Source organism: Centruroides vittatus, unplaced genomic scaffold (genome assembly GCF_030686945.1).
Source record: "Centruroides vittatus isolate TY-2023 unplaced genomic scaffold, ASM3068694v2 scaffold_712, whole genome shotgun sequence".
Taxonomy (NCBI): Eukaryota; Metazoa; Arthropoda; class Arachnida; order Scorpiones; family Buthidae; genus Centruroides; species Centruroides vittatus.
The window spans coordinates 1,076,064-1,099,852 of record NW_027122715.1 but is presented as its reverse complement, the minus strand read 5'-3'; the positions used below and the strand labels follow the sequence as shown (position 1 = coordinate 1,099,852).

The 23,789-nt window shown below is 29.3% G+C and overlaps 1 protein-coding gene across 1 annotated transcript in view; it reads right to left on the bottom strand.

The window, feature by feature from the left end:
• Positions 1-23,333, bottom strand: part of Dd (CTD nuclear envelope phosphatase 1-like protein dullard) — a 64,093-nt gene extending 40,760 nt beyond the window's left edge. Inside the window, exons 1-2 of the mRNA XM_067287830.1 lie at positions 23,100-23,333; positions 2,950-3,016 (exon numbers count right to left, since the gene is read on the bottom strand). Coding sequence (XP_067143931.1) covers positions 2,950-3,016; positions 23,100-23,198 — 166 coding nt within the window. The 5' untranslated portion in view covers positions 23,199-23,333. The remainder of the gene's footprint in view (positions 1-2,949; positions 3,017-23,099) is intronic.
• Positions 23,334-23,789: the final 456 nt, after the last annotated feature.

Genomic DNA, 23,789 nt, shown 5'->3' with positions numbered 1-23,789 from the left:
TTTCCTTTTGATATAAAAGTTGTTTATTTATTAGTTTTAAGTACAGTCTCCTCATTTACAAGTTTCTGTGAATTCGAAATTTCATACATTTATGTGAATTAACGGTATTGCGTCAATTCACATAAAGGTGTGAAATTTCGAATTCACCTCATAACGTGTAAGGAAAAGATCTCTCTAATTCTGAACGAAAACTTCTAAAATTTTTATACAGTAGTAACTTCATTTTGCTTTTTAGAGAATTTTTACTCTGTAATTTTATAAGGTTTGATGTTCTATTATATATTCAATATTCATTTTTTTTTAAATTTTCAATTACAGCATTTATAATTTTTATTGAAAAATATAAACTACACGAATTTCTAATAAGCGATTTATATAGTACTGTATAATAAAATCGCAATTGATGTTTTGTTTTTATATCGACAGTATTTGTCTTTCAATGTCATTGTTAAAGAAACAATGCTAAATGGGCGTTCATGGTTTCGATGTTTACGTAAACGTCAATTAATTCGATATAACCTACGAATAAAATTCAGGATTGAAAAACTAAGCTTATTTTATATCAGAAACACTTGCTGATGATGAAAGAACAGAGATTCCATAGCATGTATAATCTGTTTAGTAAAAGCCCAGAATTTTTATTACTCGGTTATATCGCGTTTTTTTTTTCTGTTTCCCGATAACCAGTGGCTTCTGTATTTCCAGTAAACCATGAATACTTGAAATGTCTTTGGCTTCTGTAAATAATCAGTCATGAAAGATGATGTTCTTTTATTAAGATTATTCTGCATGTTATCAACTTCCTTCTATTTCGCTTCCTCTTGCTTTTGAACACTTAACACTAATAAGCATCACACGTGCTGCTTGTACTTCATTCATGTTCTTGCTGTTAATAGCCTTCTCCAGTTTTTTTGTTTGCTGCTTCTAACAAAACTTAGACTGTCGCATGTATTTCATTTTCTTCTACATTTTTCTGGTTTAAACTCAGTTGCCGTTCCATAATCTTCATGTTACGAACAGCTTTCTTTTGTTGTTCTTCAAAACATTTCTGTGCTCTTTTTTCCGTTTCTCTTATTCTTTTAACTTCTTTTCATTTTCCAATCGTTCTTGATAATTTCTATGCACCGAGGAAGCTAATTTCAGTCGTCCTTTGCAATAGGTACAAGGTGTGGGCTTTGGTCATACATGTTTAGTCCCTCCTTAACAATCAAAAGTGAATTAAGCATTCTTTCCAACACTGATGCTCTATCAGGAGAAAGTGCCCGGCATAAAATTGATCCTCTCATTCATGGGAACGGGATTTTCGATGCTGATTTCACTAATTTGGCTATTCTCGGATATTTATCATTATCAGAAACTGTTTATTTTTTAATGCTTTGAGATGTGTAAATATTGATTTCCAAATAAAATAATAAATCTGAAATAAATATACTCCAAATAATATAAGTAAAATAATATTTTATTAATGATTTCATAAATAACAAAAAACTTTTTCCTGCAGATGAATAAAAACCAACATCGTTGCAAAGTTGTTAACCTTTGGGAAGCCTGTGAAAATCTTTCTCACAAGCAATTACGTGTTGTACTTTTTACAACACTTCGAATATTTTAATTTATTTGGTAAATTTTATATGTAAATATGAATTTACATTTTCGTTTACTTTTTTAGTCTCTCAATTAATGCACAATTATAATCGGCATAAGAGAAGATTAAAAAATGGATATTTCACAAGCAAAGTAATCACACATTTTATGAAAATAACACTTACTATATGGAATAATTATACTTGTAGTCAATTTAAACATACATTTATGGGAAGATGTAGATGTGATTTAACGTTAACAATATGCTATGAAATCATTAAAGTAATTTTATTAAACTCAAGTTTATGAAATTATTTAAAGATAAATCAAGCAAAAAAGTATTTTTGTAAACGACAATTTCATAACCCGATTGTTAATTAAAACCAAATAATCTGCCAAATTATTGGGCTATAACCAGGATAACTAAATGGTCAGAAACGAAATCTTTTTTAGTGGTAGGAGGTTACGCTACTATCTCGTGTTAATTTTAATAATTATATATTTTGAATTTAAAAGCGGCAGCAGTGTTGTCAGCTTGAGAGATTAATCCCTCTGCGTAATGTGCTTTCCCCTGCAAAAGGACTTTAGTGATTTTCTTAGAAAACAGCCAAAACTGCAGGGATGCTTAGAATACTTATTTTTAAACTCTGTAGAAGGAAATGCAATTCGGATAAGGTAGATTTTGGCGAATAATGAAAATATGGCATGAGTACATAACTTTACTCAACACTGGCTTCTGAATTTGTAATGAGAGGGATTTTTTAAGTGCATAAAAGATTTTTTTAAATACGTTAAATAAATTTTTGTTTTCTATAACCTAACGACACTGAGCGGGCAGTTGCAATTTTGAGTCTGCTCAGGGCCGCGTATTTTCTTCTAAAAAATTCTATTCTGATAGTCCGATAATTCGGCAATTCATTTGGCTTTAAAATTATTTTTGGTTTGCCCCACATCTTAATTAAGCACGTGAAAATGACCTAAAAAGTGAGAAAAGTGAGAAAATGACCTGAAAAGTGAGAAAAGTGAGGATACTTCAGAAAAGTGAGTACAAGTGAGAAAAGTGAGCGACTCCGAGGCCTGCTAAATTTTTTGAGTTTTTTGTTTTTATCGTAATTTTTGACGAAATAATAAGGATGGTTTTAATCCCCTTTGTTTTCTGAATATTTGTCATTTTATTTGTACATTCATAGAAAAAAAGTTTTTAATTTATTCTGTAAATTATAATAATAGAAAATTAGATTGGCTTACATTACTATAGTTAGTTCAAAAAGCAAGATCATTTGAATATTGATTAAAATACAACAATTATAATTAATAATGATCAATAAGCTATTTCAATTATATTAATAAAATAATAATACATACTCAGTCTGTGTTTGGAAAGTGGTGACAATGCCTGAATTTCATACTTTATCGTCTGATATTGAATCACCTGAAAAAATAAAGCACTATTAATCACAATATATTTGTAAAGCTTTGTAATTAAAGTAAATTCTTTAACAAAGAATCTTAAACACAAGTGTATGATGTTCGGAACAGTTAATTTAAATTTTTAAAACTGACAATGAAAAAACATTTTTGAAAATATTTGTTCCTTTGAGCATTTAACTGAATATTCAATGCCACATAAGTGAACTTTTTATTACAGCTAATGTAATATAAAACTCAAATATACTTTTTCCTAATAAAAGTGAACAGAATCAGTATTTTCAATATATAAACTGTTTGAGAAAACATCCTTAAAAGTAAATGCCTCTTTAAAATGAAATATCAATTTCAATAAAATTATTTTAATTCAATTCCAAATATTCCATCATAATATTTCATTCCTTTAAGTATTTTTAATATTATGAATAGTATAGAATATTAAATTATGTAATAATGTCTAATATTTAATTGAATTAATTTTTGGCAATTCTTTTTCTGAGCATAAGAAATCAAAAACTTTATAGAAGCCAAACTTTTAAAATAATTCACTTGAGAGGCAAGAAAGCATTACAGTAGAGCATTGAATATCTGACCCCCGATTAACCGACTTATCGGTTAACCGACCGCGTTCTAGTCGGCAAATTCAAATGTCCGCTAGTGATGCGGCACTACAATATTTGGTTATGTCTTGGCTACTTTAAATTATTTTTGTTAAATTTTTGCATGTTTTAGCTGGCAGCACTGGCTCGACCATGAAAGGGAGGCTAGTATTTAAACCAGGCCTAATACACTATACTAATAATGTATTTTTTCATACTTTTCGGTTATCCGACTTTTCAGTTATTCGACCAACCCCAGTCCCCAATTAAGTCGGATAATCGATGCTCTACTGTATTTTCATATTAACTTTGCATAACGTGAACTAATTATTGATATTTGTTTATTTTTATTTATTTAGACATACTGGGATAATTATTGATATTCCATATTTCCATAACATAATATTAATAAATTTTCAGTGTTTTCTGTATAAATGGATTTTCAATTAAAAAAGACAGGAATAAAATGTACAGTGAAACTTGTGTAAACTGAACTCGTAGGTACTGGAAATTTGCTCATTTAGGAAGGTTTCCATTTTGGACAGGTTTTACTGGATAAGTAACTGAAAACAAACCTATGTAATCTAACAGTGTAACTTAACATCTTAAATAACCATCAGTAACTATGGTTCTAGAATAAAATAATTTAAAATATAAAAGTCATGCTATAAAACAACCCAAACTTTCCAATTAGCAGGCAAAATTGTAAATACAGTAAGACATAGGTAGGCAGGCCACAAATATTTTGTATATTCCCATATATACCAAAATTAGGTTTATTTCTATCATTTATAAATGATAGAAATAAATATACTTATTTTATTTCTATCAAATATTTTCATGGGCTAGATTTGGCCTGGGAGCAGTAGTTTGGAAACCACTGCTACAGAACAAAGAATACTTAATCATTAATATAAATGTAAGTGCAAAAATTAACAATATATAAATTAAAACAGTAATAAAAATAACAAAATAAAGTAATTTCTCAAATAAAATTGTATATATGAATGTTCCTAAAAATCACTGCATTATGAAATTTCAGGTAATCAAAATACCAGAGCTTATGGGAAAAGTAGAGTTAAGGTTGAAACCACACTGATTAGACAAAAAGACTAGTGTCTTTAAACAGAACTGACTAAATGTCAGATGTGGTAGCTGTATATATGTAATGTGAATGTATGTCTCTTTAATCTGAATAAATAAATCCGGTAGACTTCCTCACAGCTATCAGGTTAGGTACTACTTTACTGGAAATTACAAATGCATTTTGAGTCTATGTAGCATTTAAGCCCCTCCTCAGTGTAATGCTTTGAAGGCAAAGAAGCACCTTTAAAACCCGATAGCTGTGAGGAAGTTACCGGATTTATTTATTTGGATTAAAGAGACATACATTCACAGAACTGACTAAACTTGGATTCTGTATATTTATCTCCACTAAAACAAGATAAATACAAGAAAGAACTACTGTTCAGTATTGTTGTCTGAATTAGATATTATTATTCCTATTATTCTGAATGGTCAATAAATAAAAGTAAAAAAAAAACTTTTTGGTTTTAAACTAAAAATAATAGATAAAACTAAAAAGATAATGGATATTATAATTTTTAAGTTTATAAAAGAGCTCTTACCAAACAATACAAAATTTTAAAATTTTACTAGAATGAATATATCAAATTTTGGTTATCTAGTAAAATTAGTTGGAAACTCAATTTAGAAAAAGATAATGTTTCATTAAATTCCTCCTATATTTTCATCTATATTTTTATTTCAATACTCTTTGTATTAAAATTACATGAAGACTTTCTAACTTCAATTAACCTGTTGGACTAGAAATTTTTTAACTCCTCATCCAACTGTCTCATTCCATACGTTCATATGCAATAATGGTTTTGATGTATGTCATAAGTTTGTTGTGAAAAAATGCTCTAAAAATATTTATTTTAACATCTCTGATGCATTTAATGTTGTTAAATATTTATTTCACCATTTCTCCATTAGATGGTACTATGTTACAAAAATTATTTTGCCAACCTATATTGATCACTTTGAAGGCATCTTTGGTTGGCTTAAGGCAGACTAAAGATAAAGATAACGGAATAGCTTGATTAATTAATTTTAATGCAGTACAGTATCGGCATAGACCACAATAAACTGATCAATAAACTGATTTTTTTAAATCATATTCTTAATCCATATTAAATAAGCTCAATTCAAACATATCTAAAACAGAAGAAAATGTGACAAATACTATCTAGTTTTACAATGGATGAAATACTGAAAAATTTATTCTTTTAATTGATGTTAGAATAGAAAGACTATAAAATTTTAATATGAAAGAGTATTGAAACAGATAAAAGAATAGATGAAATATTACAGGAGGAAGTTAATGAAAATTTGTATATTTTTTGAAATTGTTTTCACCAACCCTACTAGATGAATTAAAATTTGAGAAAGTCATTTTAGTAAACTTTTTAAATTCTTCTTTCTCATGTTGGAGTTTTTCTTTAAAAACTCAAAAATTATTTAATCCATTGTCTTTTTCTTGAGTAACAGGCGAGCCCAAAACTTCTCTCTCTTGCGTTTTCAAATAATAAAAATACCACCATCTGGTTTAGAACATTACTGAATTACTCGTTATTTCTTGTCTTTGTCTTATTTTACTGATGTAGGTGAATATTTAAAAATCAGATTTAGTCAATCTGGTCTGTTGTCAAAATCACTTTTATCTAACCAATATGGCTTCAGTCTAAGATAAGACTATTTAGTGTAGGTTAGTCCAGATAATTCTCTGTCTTTAATGACATCAAATGGCTTAAACTGACTAAAGACATTTTACACATTTTTGTCTAATAAGTGTTACCTCACCCTTAAAAAATATTATTTCTCTCCTTTCTTCTACATATAAAAGATTTCATGTTTTTTTGCATTCATATTTTGTTCATGTGTATTCTTATTACCAGAATATCACATTTATGTTTGGGATGCGTCTTAAATACTTTTATCAAGAAAGGTACACAAATTCAAGAATCAATGGTACAATACATTCTCAGGCATGAACTGGAATAGGAGAAAAAAGATATATTATGCACATATTTTGTATATTCAACAGATCATTTAGTTAGGAAGTGTTTTTTAGTTCATTAGACCTTGCTGCATAAAATGCTTACAGATGTTACAAGCTTTACAGTTGCAAATTACAAAATATGTTGAATAAAAAGTTTTGTAACAAGTTAAAAACTGCTAATCATAAGTAATTTTAGTTGCATAAAGTTACTTATAATCAGTAACAAGCTTCAAATTAAAAAAGACCCATTGCATAAAATCTGTTGTAACAAATTACAACAGATTTTTCTTGTATATGTAACACATATACAAGAAAAATATGTTGTGTTACAAGTATTTTATCATCAAATATACAAGACTTTCTTGAAAAAGTATTAGTTTGTCTAGTTACAAACACTGCAGTTGTTTTATAAAAATTTCTATCATTTTTTGACTCATAAAGTGATTATAAGTTTCATTCTTACTGAATTCTCACATTTCAATTTATCTAATTTGGCGATATAATGATTTAGTGAGAACACTGATGAAGATAATAGCTTTGATGAACAATAATTTCCAAAAAAACAAAATGCAAAAGTAATTCTAAATGTGGTTCATTAAAAGAATCAATTCTACTTAATTATAAAGAAATAATGTAATAAATAATATAAATCTGGAAAGTTTTAACACAAGCATATTCATTTTGTCCTAATCACTGATTAAGGGCCAACCATAAATTACTTTTGGTATTTTGGGTGTGGGTGAGGGTCAAAGATTTCTTACGATTTCTTACTCAGGGGTAGGGAGTAATAGATCTTGTCTTACGTAATATTCTTATTTTTATTTTTTGATCTTGTTGAGTGGTGGAGTTTTGAATTTGGCTTTAATTTGGCAGTTTCTATTAAGAACGCTTGTTGTACTAACACCATCGAGTGTGATGTGATAGAATAACAACACTAGCAGACTCATCTTTTATCATGGGAGAAAGGCCATGTAGTGGTTTCTCTCTCTCTTTTTTATATTAGGATAAGTGCATCACTCCTATAGGTGTATAATAACACTAAGAATACATAAACCGAAATACATGATACAAAGTAAACGTAAAATTAGTATTTGGTTTTTAGTGAAAACTAAAATGTAAAACTAGAAATTATAAATTATAAATAGTCTTATCTTCCATATTTTTTTTAACATAATTGTAAAAATCATCAAACAGTGGCCTCTGAACAAGCTTATCGAGTGGATATGGCCACCTGAAACCAAACATAAAGATTTCTAATTTCAGAATAAGTTATCTTGATCGTAAATTGGACAATAATAGATCATATGGTCAATGGTGTCTAGGTTTTCTGTAGAGCAAAAGCAAGAGGCAGTTTCTGCGCAGTTATACATGCTCAGTAAGTAGTTGAGCAGTAGTAAATGTTAAATCTCTAAGTGGCGATGAGAACCTACATTCAACACTAGGAAAATAAAGTTTTGTTATTCTACCAGTTTTACTGCTCGGCCATTGTTGATTCCACTTTTGCATAGCATTGTCATGAATATAATTTTTAAGGCTGCTATGTGAGAGAGGGATGTGAGTGTAATCCAGTTAGTGTCCTTTGCAGCTGACTTAGCCTCAAAGTCGGCTTTTTCATTTCCTAGTATGCCAGTATGGCCAGGAACAAATATACAAGTTATCTTATTTACAAGATTTTTAATATGGTGCTGAATATATGTGATTCTATTGCTATTGCAATTGGGATTTAATAGCACTTTTAGGGCAGACTGAGAATCACTGTAAATGTTGATAGAAAGAGGTTTGTTTGGTAGTGAAGTGGCCCACTGCACAGCTTGATAGACAGCATCTTCTTCAGCTTGATATGTGGGGGTGTCTGTACCTTCTAACATATTTTGGGCAAAATATGTCAGTTTGAAGGAAGATACAGATACTTGAGCAGACATGAAGGGGCTTTTGGACCCATCTGTGTAGATATTAATGTCTGCATGGTTATCCATGGAGGAAGCAGATGACACCAAATGTACCCTGGGGATAACCTTGTTTACAGGTTGATGATCAGAGATAGTGTAATTGCAATATGACAGCATTTGAACAGCCATAGATAGGAGTAGAGACTGTTGTTGAGCCTTGATATTTGTAGTTCTGATCTAGTAGTTTAGAACTTTTCTACAATACATAGTGGCAAAGGAAGGAGCTCTGCTAGAATCAGAGAGGCATTTGTAGAAACAGTTCTGCAGCACTTTGAAATTCTGATGGCAAACTGTTTTTGAAGATAGAGTAATTTACTTCCTACTGAATTTTTACTAGTTACATGATCCCAGCTAGAGGCAACGTAAAGTAGCATCGGTTGTATTGCCCCATTATATAGAGTTTTATAAGCTTTATGATTTAGTCTCCAGGTGCACCTAGCACATTTTATCAGCATGTAGTTTATTTTCTTGGCCTTAGCCAAGAAAATAAACTACATGCTTCTGTTGCCATATTGGTTTGGCAACGGAAATGTGATTTCTCTCTATTCTCTCTTGTTTTATTTTGTATGACATTTCTGTTTACACGTGCACTAGCTAGTTGATCTGTCAAAGTTTTTTGCATCCTTTTGTGAAAATTAAAATTAATATAAAAAATGAATATTATGATGTTAATTAATGATAATAATAAAAAGATTTTTAATAATTAAAAAATAAAGTTCTTAAAATAAACTGTTCATTTGAATTTATTAAATTTTTATATTTTTAAATTTGTTCACATAGTCTTTTATAAATAATAGTACATATTAATTCACTAATTAATAATTATATATTTTGGACCTAAAGTTTTTAGGGTTTCATTAAAAAAATTTATTTTTGTTAAAATTTTTCTATAAAATTATGCCTAAATATTATGTAAGATAGGGAAAGGGAAGAGAGATCGAAGAAAATATTATAGTTTCTTACACAGGGGTGGGTGGGGGTCTAGAATGGCCAAAATCACCCTTATGAAATTTATGGACGGCCTCTTATTCATAAAGTCTAAATTTTGGCAAGTGCAATTTTATCAATTGAAGAATTTTCTTGGATTGATTGATGAAGGAACTTATATAGCTTATCTGTCCAATTTATAGTAGGGTGTGACAAGTTTGTTAATATAATATTATATATTATAATATTAATATTTAATTTAATATTTCTTAATACTAGGTAGCCAGTTAATAAAAAACTAAAAATAATAAAATAATTTTTTTGTCGGTGAAAGAAGTGATGATGTGGATTAGTTCTCAAAAATATTTTCAATATTAGCATTTCTTTTAATAAATGTAATAGATATCTAACAAAAAATAATCTGAAATACCAATTATTTTATTTTATATTTATTTCACTCTAATAGCATTAAATACACATGTTAACAAAGAACATAACCCCTTTTCCAAGGTACCACTGAAAAATGCTGAGGCAAATGTCCCTAACTGAAAAATAACCATTAAATAGCCAGTAATTTTTTAAATTAAAATTTTCTTCTCCAGTAGAAATAGTCACTATCGGTACAGAGTTAATACATATATGAATTTGCACATATAATAATACCTTTACAAAAATTCCGTTATTTAGACTAGCATCATCACTATACCATAAAACTGATCATTTTTGGCAACTTGTCATCATATGAGTCCATATTAAGTCAAATTTGTGAGACTCTATAAATACTTACATAATTCAAATTATATCTATACTAATATATAAAGAGGTAACTAAGTTTGGTTGTAACAGGTAATCTCCGAAACTACTCATCCGATTTCAAAAATTCTTTCACCAATACTTAGAATGGACCTTCAGGGTGGACATAGGCTATATATTATTCCGTTAAACATTCATATAAATTAAAAGATATCATCTAGGATTAAGGCTTTTATGTCCAACAGATGGCGCTAACTCCGACGACCTAAGTTTGCTTTTCTGTAAGGCATTATGCTTTTCTGTGAGGATGAACTAAAGCAGATCATCTATCTATCTATATAAATAAAAATGTAATGTTCGTTTGTTCCTACCAATTCCTTTGAAATTTTGACACAACGTTGCATTTGAATACGCACGTGTTTTTATATAATATACATGTCGAAATTCCTCCCATTGGGGGAGATGGACAGGATTAAGGCTTACCTGAAGAACTCTGCTTCTATTTATACTATTTTAGATGCGGTGTTTTGCGTTTTTGATTGCGTTTCAATATGGTACGTCACAAAATATACACTAAAAAGGGATTTTTCGATATTCCCCCCCGTGGGGGAGAGGAACAGGATTAAGGTTTACTGTGAAAAACTCCGCTTCTACTTTACTATTTTAGACGTGGTTTTTGCGTTTTTGATTGAATTTTAATAAAGTACGTCAACAGAATATACACTAAAAAGGGATTTATCAATATTCCCGCGCGGGGGCGAGGGACAGGATTAAAGCTTACGGTGAAGAACTCGGCTTCTATTAAACTATTTTAGATGCGGTTTTTTGTTTTTGATTGCGTTTTAATAGGGTACGTCAACAGAATGTATACTAAGAAGGAATTTTTTTAAATTCTTCCCCACGGGGAAGTGTTATACATTTATAATAGATACATTTTGAGCCACAACAACACGTGGCCGGGTCTGCTAGTTTAAAATATAGAAATGTCATTTGCTATATTCACATTAGACTATACTGTTTAAGTTTACAAAGTAAACCTATTTTCGGAGTGAAACATTTTTTGATCAAGTTCTGATTTCTAAAACAGTGCCAAGTTTCAGAATAGCAATATTGAGATATAAGACAAATTCTGTTTCTTGCTGCATGTTATCTACAAGGTACTCATATATATAGTAGGACCCTGCCATACATTAAGACAGCGATTCTCAACCTTCTTAGCTCCGCAACCCCCAAATAGTAAATATAAATAAAATTAATATTTCGTGACCCCCACCCAAAGGAATAATAACAGTAAGCCTTACTATTACTAATTGAATTTTGTCTGTAATTATAAATATAAATTTTTAAAAATATTATATAATCACATTGCACTAATTTTATACATTAAGAAAATACCGACAGTATAAAAAATGTAATACAACTATTCCTATTATTTTATGTCGCTGCATTTATAGCGACGGGTATGAACATGCATGTATGACGCGTATATACATGAGCAATTTACAAGTTCCAACTTGATGTGTACGTGCTCTTTGTAATTTGATCCACTTATGGAGAAAATTTTAAATGAAAAACAAATGCAACCCTCACATTAATTTCTTTTCTTTACATGTGTACTTATTGTAAGTGAAATGTATATAAGTTTATAATAAATGACTTTTTCTCATAAAATGATTTCATTATTGTCTCGTGACCTCCCTTTAATATCACCGCGACTCAGGTTGAGAAACGCTGCATTAGGGTTACCATAATAGTTGAAGGCAAAATACAGACAGATTAGCATTAAAAGTGCTCATGCAGCAAGGCAAAATAAAAGGATTTTTTTTCATTTTTCATTCTGTAAATGTAAGATTATAATTAGGGCTTCTCATTTTCCAGTTCTTTGCTTGTCCTGGGATTTCGAGAAAAAGTGCTCCATTTCCCAGGAAATCCTGGGATATAATTAATTATTTTTTAGATATAAAATAAATCTTGAAATTGAATGATATAATTATTTTTCATTTTTTAAGTAATTTAATATGTCCTGCAACCTCCAAAATAATAATATTAATAATGCTGTGTAAAATATGTATTAAAAATTATCTTTGAATTACATACAAATTTTCACAAATAGAAAAAATTTATTAGTTTGTTGGAAACTGCTTACAAAAAAAACCTTTGAATCAAGTTGAAAATTTAAGTAAAAAATAAACTTAGATCAAACTTCTAACTTAGATGTTTTTCATTTTCATTTTTTAAATAAAACATAATACAAAATATTATTTAAAATTTTTATAATAAGATTTTACAAAGCAAAGATGGTCAATACTCCAAACACTCAATCTAGTTCTGCTACAAAAATGCCCTTTCCAATTCAATTCATGTGGGTGGAATTGTCTTTAATACATTTAAGAGAATTTAAGAGAAGACAGATGCTATGTGTTTTTTCACCTGTAGTCTTGAAGATTTCTAGTTCATTTTCAAGATGCATTGCAGTACTTCTTTTGCTGTCTAGTATTCTTGATTTGTCTACCTGGTTGCTTTAATAGCAACATCAAGCTTATAGCCTAATAATTTGGCAGTTTGTTTGGCTTTAATTATCAGGTTTATGAAGAAAAACTTCATACTCATTTGTATCCATGCCCAATTTGCACAACCTGGCATAATGCAGTTGCTGAGGCTACTGGACATGGTTAAAAATTAAGACAGCATCAGTGCAATTATTCATATTACAGGTTCTGATAAGTAAAGAATTTTCAGAATCCTGCCACAAATAGACTACATATTAATTATTGACCAGCTGTGACATGCCATAACAAGCAAAAATTTAAAAAACTAATAAGCAGGATTAAAATTACGAAACACAAATGTATTCTGACAGTTTATGAGTTAATTATACTTTCTATTTGCAAAATGTCCTTAACCTTAACACAAAATAAGAAAAAAAGTGAACATTTAAGAAATTTGTGGGATTTTCCTGGATGAGAAGAATTTCCTGGGTTAAAAAAACAGCCAGGATCCTGTTAGAGAAACCCTAAATATAACAAAGTTCCAATTTACACTTCCCTTTTGGGAGAAGAGAGTGCAATTTTAATTTTTAAATTAAAGTTTACACTTTCTTCCTGTCTTAGTATTTTTTTATATCAATATTGGCATAAGCTGAAACTAGAGACACACAAAATACCTTATGTACTTTTCCAGTAAATTACTCTTTAATTAAACTAATGTTTTCAGCTTTATTAATAAGCCTTCAAGTTTTTTGAAACAAGATTCAATTTGGAACAATATTTAAAATTCTGTTAATTTTAGAATGTAAATATTGTTACTATCATTCTAAAACAGCATAAATGTAAAATTGTTCTAAAATTAATGGAAGTTTAAATACTGTTTCAAATTGAATCTCGTTTCAAAAACCCAAGGATTATTAATAAAGCCAAAAACATTTGTTTAATTAAAGAGTAATTTGCTGGAAAAGTACATAAGGTACTCAGGCATCAACACACAAACCTTTATAATGCAGCCTTTTAATTCAATTATCTAACATTTTCAGCCTTTTTGAAAGGCCTTCGTCAGGAACATTACAATCGAATGATTCTGATTTTTAAATAAGCATTTGTTCTAGAACTTTTTAAATTATATGTCTATGTGCAAGCTCGTACATAAATAAATACAATCTATAATGGTACTTGTACCAATTATATATTGTATTTATTACTGTATAGATATAAATTATAGATTGTATAGATCCATCGTTCCCAATTAGTGGTACGCATACCTCCAGGGGTACACGAAATTGCATGAAGGGGTACGTGTGGAAATCTACAATTGGCCAATTTAAAATTTAAATGCATGAGATGAAGCAATCAAAAAAATAATGGGTGGACCATCAAAAATTCGGCAATTTACAACATGATGTCGAATGCACAAATTTGTTTATTTATAACTAAAAATATTCTTGAAATTTCATCAAAAAAATGCATTCGTGACAATACCTAAATGAAATTCTTACGCAAGAAACAAAAATTGTACAATTAACACAATTTGTGTTTGCAAAATTAACAGACAGAATTACCTTCGAATTTATAATATTAGTATGGATTAATATGAATTTCTGCTATAAGGGGTATGCAAGTTTGAGCTCTTTCTTGAAGTGGTATGCAAGAAAAACTAACTGGAAACTACTGGTATAGATTATAGATTGTGCAAAATATATATATATATAAAATACCTGAATGAAATATATATATAAAATATATTCTTTTAAAGATTATCTTTTTGTTTGTTGCTGCTCCTATTTCTTTGTAAATATTGTTTAGAGGTGCCATATATTCCATTATTGTGTATTCTTTTATTCTTTCCTGCTCATTACCTTCTTTATCGTCTATTCTTGTTTTGTTAATAATGGCTTTAATCGTATTCTGGTAGATACCGCACTGCCTAGCTAGTTGTTTGACGTGATCTAATTCCTTAATTCTGTCATTTGGTTTGCTGCAGTGTGTGTATGCTCTCTTTATAAATGCCTGGAATGCTGCTATTTTATAACTTGCCAGGTCGTGGGTCAAAATGGCCGAAAAAGTTAGATAATTGAATTAAAAGGCTGTATTATAAAGGAGGTTTGTGTGTCAATGCTTGAGTATTAATTAAGTGCAGTTAAAGAAGAATGTACATAAGGTATTTTGTATGTCTCTAGTTATTTTTTAATAGCCTAAATGATTTAGCGTGTAACACTTTATAGCCGATTTTATAACTGTATCCATTAGAAATAATAATAATTATCACTTCTAATTATTTTTCATATTTTTAATAGAAATAAACTATCTTTAAAAATGCTATGTCATCTTTAATCAATTCATAAAACTGAAGGCAGTCCATATGCAAGTTCACTTTGATTTGTAGAATATTTTTAACATTTTCATTTAGAAATCAGTTCTTCAAAGAAAAAACTGGAGCTGTTGATCCTAGCAAGCTAAAAAGAAACTCCATCAGCTTCTCAAAGTTTGGACATTCACTTTCACTTGTTTTCAGCAACCCACAATTTAAAAGATCAACCCACAATTTAACTATTAACTATACGATCAATTAGTACAAATTATTTTCTTTATTTTTTTTCAAGTACAGTTCAGACAGCAACAGAACCTTTAAAGTACGAACTGTCCGTACTAAATATGGATGTATGGCAACCCTACATACATGGATTCACCATATGCAATTTCAGGTTTATGCTATTGATAATCTGAAAGGAAAAAAAAAAAAATATATTGTACTTAAAATTACAAATTCTTAATTGGATGCCAATTTTCAGGATGTGTGAACTTTTGCAGCATCTCAACTCATTCTCATTCTGGGAAAGCATTGCTGTCAATCACTTCTTTGTTTTGTACTAAACACTGGTATCTGCATCAATCTTTGTCCAATGCCATATCCAATGTCACATCTGGTGCCACATGGAGAGAAATTCCCCCAGTTAAGGATAATTTAACTCTTGTGGGGAAAACAGTGAATATTGAGGAATTGGCAGGTATTTGCAGATATGTTATGAGCTAAATGAAAAACTCTGAAACATTTAAATTTTTTACTATAAATATACTATACAGGTATAGTCATTACCCTTGACCTGGATTTTATGGAGAAGGTCTAATGGCAACACTTTTGTCCAGAGTTTTGCTTGTAACACATCATGTCCTTGTGACATTAGTGACTCTCTTTATTTTATTTATGCAAATTACATGCAAACATGGGAGAGAGGATATTAAAATTTTTTTAGTTCTTTTTATGATTTACATTACTATATTATTTATTGTTAATATAGTGTTTATTTATCTCATTTACACAAAAAAAAATGTTCTAGGTATGTTAGTATAGGAAACATTTAAAAATAAATTGGATTTCATATTTTATACAAATTTCTGCTTATGCTCTTGGTCTTGGAACATATTGGTCATGTACAGCAAAGGCCCTACTGTATATATAAAATCAACTGACAATGTAGCTACTCAAAACTGCTTTAATATACAAATAAATATACAGTAGTAAAATTTTGAAATATAAATAATACATTAAAAAATGGCTTGTTCTAAAACTCCAACTTTTCATTCTTTGTAAATAATTTCAGTAACAATTTATCATCATCAAACACTAAAACATACATTAAATTAATATGCCTCAATGTCCTCAATTTATTAAAATCTTATTTCGTCCACTAGTACATATCTATTAACAGGACTTATTAAACTGGCTTTAAAGATACAGCAACTCAGTTTCACAGATTAGAAAATTGTTGTTTTATTAAATTTACCTGTACAGGTAAATTTAATAAAAACAACAATTTTTACAGCAAGGATACAGCAACTGAGTTGCTGTATCCTTGCTGTAAAATTGTGGACTTTAAGGATACAGCAACTCAGTTGCTGTATCCTTAAAGTCAACAATTTTAATAAGTCCTGTTAATAGATATGTACTAGTGGACAAAATAAGATTTTACTAAAACGTACAGTATATAAAATCATAAACAAACAATTCAATGACATTAAAATAATATTTAAATGTTTATAAATAAATTTAGAAAATTAGAAAATAAATAAAAATCTCCAATTGAACTGAGAAACATGTTTCAAAATTTTCAAATAATAACAAATTTAAATCTTCTATCAATTAAATTTTTTTTTCCACAGAAGAAAAGAAAAACTTAACTTTTAAAGGAAATAACAGAAGAAATTCAGATCTAGCAATAAAAATGATTAAAAATCATACTTATAAAAAGGAATTGATCAAAAGGCTGTCATTGTGCAGACGTGACAATGTGGGAATAAAGAAAGTGTTTGTGAAGTTGTTCTGTCCAGAGAGAAATCATTTAAAAATCTGTTTTAATTCTAATAAAACCGTGTTTTAATTTACATTGTTTTATATTGACACAATGGAGTGACGTTTTCCAAAAACACTTGGCATATTATTCATCACTTTATTTAGTTAGGACACCAATTACAGGTTGCGTTTCGGGCATTCTCCCCTCTTCAGCTAACTAAACTTTAAAATTAAACATAAGAAAATTTATACATACTTATACAAATTACACATAACCATATAAACCACCTAACTAAATAAAGTGATGAATAATATGCTAAGTGTTTTTGGAAAACGTCACTTCATTTAAAAATATTAGATTTTCCCAAAAATAGATGGAAATAAGTTTTCTATTAATAATGCATTCAGTGAGATATTCAAAAAGTAACACAAAGACTATAAACTGATTTAAAATTTAAAAAAAATCTGAATTTTAAATAAATTTATTTCTCAAATTTTAAAAATAATTTTAAAAGTCTTTATTCCTTTCACAAGTGAATTTTGTCAAGTTAAGAAAGAAGAGATGAATAGCATTTATGAAAATATTTAGAGATTTTATTCAATATGAATGTGATTCAAAATTGTAATGACCATGAAATTGAACTAACTGACAAGTCATATTCTGACCAAACCAAATATTTAACAAGTTCTAGCTAGTAAAAAATAAAAATACAAATTAATATTTAGAAATTAAAAATTATTAAATTGCAATATAAAAACTGTTGCACAGAAACACTATATAAATAAATAAACATATCAATATAACAGAAATGTTAATATTTTCTGGAATATTTTTTAGTCTAATTCCTAGATCATCATGAGTAATTGATAATTCAAAAGAACAAATTTAACCTTCATTCAAATTCAAACATATAAAGGTAATTTGAGAACAAAAAATAGTTTTACATAAATATTAAATAAGTACAGTTTACATAAACTTAATACAAATGCCTTAAATATATATGTTCATAAATTATGAATTAAGGTAAATTTTCATGCAGAAAAAGTGTGCCTGTGTTCCTCACATTTAAACATTCTCCCTAGTTTTTTGCTTGAATATCTCTATCCATTCTACTATAAGTGCTTATGATGGATAGGTGATCATTTTAATGACTTTAGCCTCGTTATACAAAATTTTAGCATTTTCCTGGTTGGTAACGCATGCTACGGCTGTCTTGTTAAGCCTATTGCATGCATTTTGTGTTTTTTTCCAAATTCCTATTAGTCTAACCCAACCTTCCTGGATTGCGTGAACAAAAAGTTTGAGAAACTTTTTCCAATACACGCGATCCAATACATTTGTTTGTAATGGTTTTGAAACCCAAATGTTTATAATAGAAATTTAATGTTTATAATAGAAACCTTTTTTTAAAAACCTGGTAAACAGGAGTCACTGTATGTACATTATATAATGAAATAAAATTATGTTTTATTGATAACTTCTAAGTATGATATGTAACATTGAGTACATTTCAATTAAGAGTGGTTCAGATCAATTTTGATTTGTAAAAAATAACTTACTTCAATTTCAGTTATTATTATTGAAATTTAACTATTAAAAAATACAAGACTGATGATTGTAAATAAAACAAACTGTTTCAAAATAATTCAGGAGTCCATTTTCTTTTGAAAAAAAGATCACAAGTTTTTTTATAAAGTTAATGAACTCTCTTTAAACATGTTAGAAGATTTTGTCAATTTCTTTTTGTATCTTGTATATATACAAAAAACAAAAATTCCTTAAAATTATTTATTGATCCACTTGTGCCAAAAGTCATCAGTTATTTATTTTTTTATAATTTATCGTTATGTATGACAATAAACCTAAAATTTTAAATAAACAAAAAATATATTTTCAAAATTGGTGCAACTTAAAAGGCTCTATGACTACAACCTTACATAAAATATCTATTCTGATGTTATTCAAAATAGAAAAGCGAAATCAATTTCATATACACACATTCTATAATCTTAATTTTGTTACTGAATGTCAATTATTATAAGAAAAAAGTTGTTAACAATTTTCAGTACTTAACATATGCATTTATTATTCCTAGTTCTTAAAGAATTTTTCAGTAATACAAGGTATTACAAGTATTTCTGCAGAATAGTGTTGCCACCCATCTGGTTTTCACCTGGACAGTCCGGTTTTTAATTCATTGTCCAGGTTAACAATTAATTTTGTCCAGGATTTCGTAGAAATTGTGAAATTATGATGAAACAAAGTACTAGGAAATATTTTTATAAATTTACTTTATTTTAACAGTGAAAGACTTCACACTCGCACCAAAAGTTAATTCACCATCTTACACTAATGTACATTGCAACCTGTCGACTCTTATTTTTGTTTTTGCTTCTCAGCTCTTTAAAGCTAAGTTATTTTGTTTCTTAATTTAAGTTGCTCCTACACAAGTCCCTAACTGGTTTAGAACTTGCATGCACTTTATTCTTTGCATGATAAAATAATGTGAGGACCGAATTGAGCCGGTCCTATTTTAAATTTTCATTATTTCAAATTCCCTTGGGAGATAACGATCGAGATCTGCGATAACGATCAAGCTTCGAAAGATGTACAGTCTTCCGCTGTCAAACCCACTTCCCTCCTTCTCCGGATCCCACCTGAGTCATGGAACTCAAGTCACCACCCTCTATCGCGATTGGTGATCGTTACGGAAGGGACCGGGGGTATATAAAGGGAAAAGATATCTAAGAAAGAGGTCAGAGGACGGCGGGAACGACCCGTTGACTCGAGTCCTGTACGAAGGCTATTCCAAGACGCCGGAGCCTCGCCCACAAGCCGATCCTGCCACCCCCCTGCCGCACCGCCAGGAAAAGACGCCCGAAAGAACCTTCAGCCGAGCCGAAGAACATTCTCGATTGTAGTCGATAACCGAGAGGTATGAATCCCCTAACAATTGTGAGCTCTCTCTCTCCTCCGCGATTAGGGACGGAATGCGTCGCTTCGATGTAATCGATTCTATATCTAATAAATCTTATCTGTGTTGTCCTGCTACTACGGATATTGCCTTTTTCTTATCGACGACCCCACACTTCCTCCACTCGACCTGACAATTTAAGTATCGATCCCGATAAAACGGGATATCGCGATAAAATTTAGCCATCCTTGACAGTGGGGTGGGTCTTGCCGACCTGTGCGCCGCCAAAAAAGGGTCACAACTCCGTCCTACCCCCGGCGTTCCCACAATAACATTGCATATGTGTCAGGGACGTCTGTTCGAACAAATCTGACCTGCTGTCGAGTCAGCAATTTTGAAAAGGTGGCAACACTACTGAAGAAGATAGTATCATTTTGCAACCCATTAAAATTTTAACATGACCCAATATTGGATTGTAATCCATAGTTTGAGAAACAACTAGTCTAACCTGTGTAAGTTAATCTCAATCCTGTTGTTTCTAATTTAGCAAATATCTTATAACATCTAGTTTCATGAACATACTGTAGCATCTCAAATATAGTAGAATAATGCTTATCAATATTATCCATTTAAATCAGTCTGGAACGAAGGATACATCTAATAAGAACTTTATGAAGTTAACCTTCTCAATGACAATGTACACAGCATTTAATGAATTTGTTATAACAAAGGAATCAACAATTGTCTACAATGATACCTCACATTATACAGTCTCCTAAGAAACAATAAAGACCAGATAAAAAACAATAAAATACCAGAGAAACATAGAACTTGAGTATTAGGATACCTGATAAATCACAAATGACAGGACTGAGAATGACTTACATAAGATACACTAGCAGGAATTTGGAAAAACATACAAACACAAGTACCATGCATGCAATAGGCTTAACAACACAGCCTTAACATCCTTTGCCAACCAGGAAGATGCTAAAATTTTGTATAACAAGGCTAAAGTCATAAAATTGATCACCTATCCATCATAAGCACTTATAGTAGAATGGGTAAAGATGTTCAATCAAAAAAATAGGGAGAATGTTTAAATGTGAGGAATGCAGGCACACTTTTTTTCTGCATGAAAATTTACCTTAATTCATAATTTATGAACATATGTATACATTTAAGGCATTTATGTTAAGTTTATGTAAAACTGTACTTATTTAATATTTATGTAAAACAATTTTTGATTCTCAAATTACTTTTATATGTTTGAATTTGAATGAAGGTTAAATTGTTTTCCTTTAAATTCATTGTTCTGTTAATTAAAACTCTTGTGATGACTTATGAGTTACAATGAAAACATTTGAGAAAAAAACATTGGTTTACATTGGTACTATATATATATATTACCGGCAAAACCCAATTTTACGCCAAACTAGTTTAGAATTATTATTCAAGTATATTAATGTTTAATTTAAGTTCATCATAAAACACAAATAAGTTCATTTTTAATTTTAGTTTGATTTTAAAAGTTATTTTTATTATTTCATTTGAATTTTTGAAAATATTTTCAAAAGTTAATTACCTTTAAAAGTGCATGGCTTAATAAAAAAAAATACAAACTGATAAGTAGTGATTAGCTTATTTTTATTTTACAGTTTTGTACAAGTGTTGTGTCACTTCTAATCAATACCGTTTTTGGTTAATGTTACCCTAGGTATCGAAGATGGTGGCTCGTCTCCGATTCCAGTAGATCAGAAGACAGGGAACAGTGGGACGCACGTTCTAACCTAACCTAACCTATTTTAATAATAATTTGGTTGCAGTATATTGTTTACTATTTGATGATGGAAATTGTTTCCAAAGTATTTATAAAATAAAAAAGTTTGACTTGTAATATGAAGCTATTTTTTTAATAGACACTTTATTTCATTTGACAAACAATTGAAAATTTTATAATTTTACTATTATATTTTTAAGTATAATGTTCAAATATCATTATTATAAACATTGTAGCAAAATAAAATTTACCGTAATGTATTTTTGTACAAATTAGCCTATAATTTAAATTAAGTTTGAATTTGTAAATTTTTTTAACGTTAAAATCCTGTAATTACTCATATAACTCAAGGATTAGACGAATAAAAATGAAAAAAATTTGTTTTAAATTGTAATTCAGTAGTATTTTTATTTTACAAATTTCTACAACATCACATTAAAAAAGATACATTCGTGGAGGTTAAGGAGTCGGCCTACTGCCACGGGACCCGGAACAGAAACCGGGCGAGCAACTCCAAGAATTTTTCATGAACAGTCTGTCCCGTCCCACACCAACCAGCCAAACCCATAATGGTTACGATTACAAAAGGTCCCCGGTACCCACGGGAGAGAAAGAGTCAAAAATAGAAAAAAAAATAATAATATTACAAATCGCAATTTCAAAATAATTATTATGACAGTCAGATTAGAAGAAGAAATCATCAGATTAAAACCTTGAATAGCAGAATAGAAAAAAATAGTTATATATATAAAATGACTGGTAAATAAATATTCAGCAATTCAATTTTTATCATTTTTCAAATTTGATTAAAAAAGTCCTATCTCAAATTGGATAATAGTACAGATACAATTATTTTGATCTTAGTTGCAAGATAGTCAAAACAGCGTTACCTAATATCCATCAATAATTTGCAATGTCTCATATTTAGAAAATCTCTATACGCTCAACATCCAAAATAAAACATTTCTTTTAATTAAAGAATCAATCATAAAAATGTTGATAGTTTACGAAAGAAATTTCACATGGCATTTGTTGAAAATGATACAAGATATTGATCAGTTGAGTGTTTAGTAATTTTATACATATTTTATCAATATTTTTTTCTTGTACAAATGTTGTTTATATATATATGTGTGTACTGGTTTAGTATTATATATTTACAATTAGATGATGATGTATACATGATCTCAATTTGTTAACACATATGAGATTTATCTTGTTAAAGATAAACTTCATTCATAAACCCATTTAACTACATACTTATATATATAATCTCAAAGGCTTAAATGAGGGGAAAAACAAGCTAAGACTAATACTCACAGCTCTAAGTTGTTTCCTAAAAACATAACAAAGAAAACTCCATATTTTCGACGCCAGTAACAAAAATGCTCGTAGACCCATTTGCAGCTGCTTCAACATTTGGACTGTAGTGTTGTGTTTATTAGCAATACAATTTCAAAATTCATTCACTCATTTCGATCAAACAGACTTCAAAAAACATCAACCGCCATCGAGATCAACTGCGCATGCGATCGATATAGGAAGAAGTTTCGCGGGAGAAAAGTTTTCTTTTATTTTTATTTTTTGAATTTTTATTTTATTTATTTTTTTATTTTTTATATTCTTTATAGATCAGATAAGAAAATAAATAAATTATAAAAAAATATGTATATATATAGATATAGATATGAATGGCGAGATAATCATTAATTTAATATCGATTGTTTCGATTAACGTTCATAACACCGCTATCAGTTACATGATGAGTGAGCTATACAAATATCGAAGTTCGTGCGGCTAGTTTTTACCGATCAAAAATTTAAAAAATGTATATATATATATACGCTAATTTATTATTATTATTAATTAAGAAATTATTTTATTTACCGGCGATTTTTCATTAGTATTAAAATCGCGATAAGTTTATACATAATTACACTGGAACTTCGCTTAACGAGCATAATTCGTTCCAGAGTCTTACTCGTAATGCGAAACAATTTTTTCCACAGA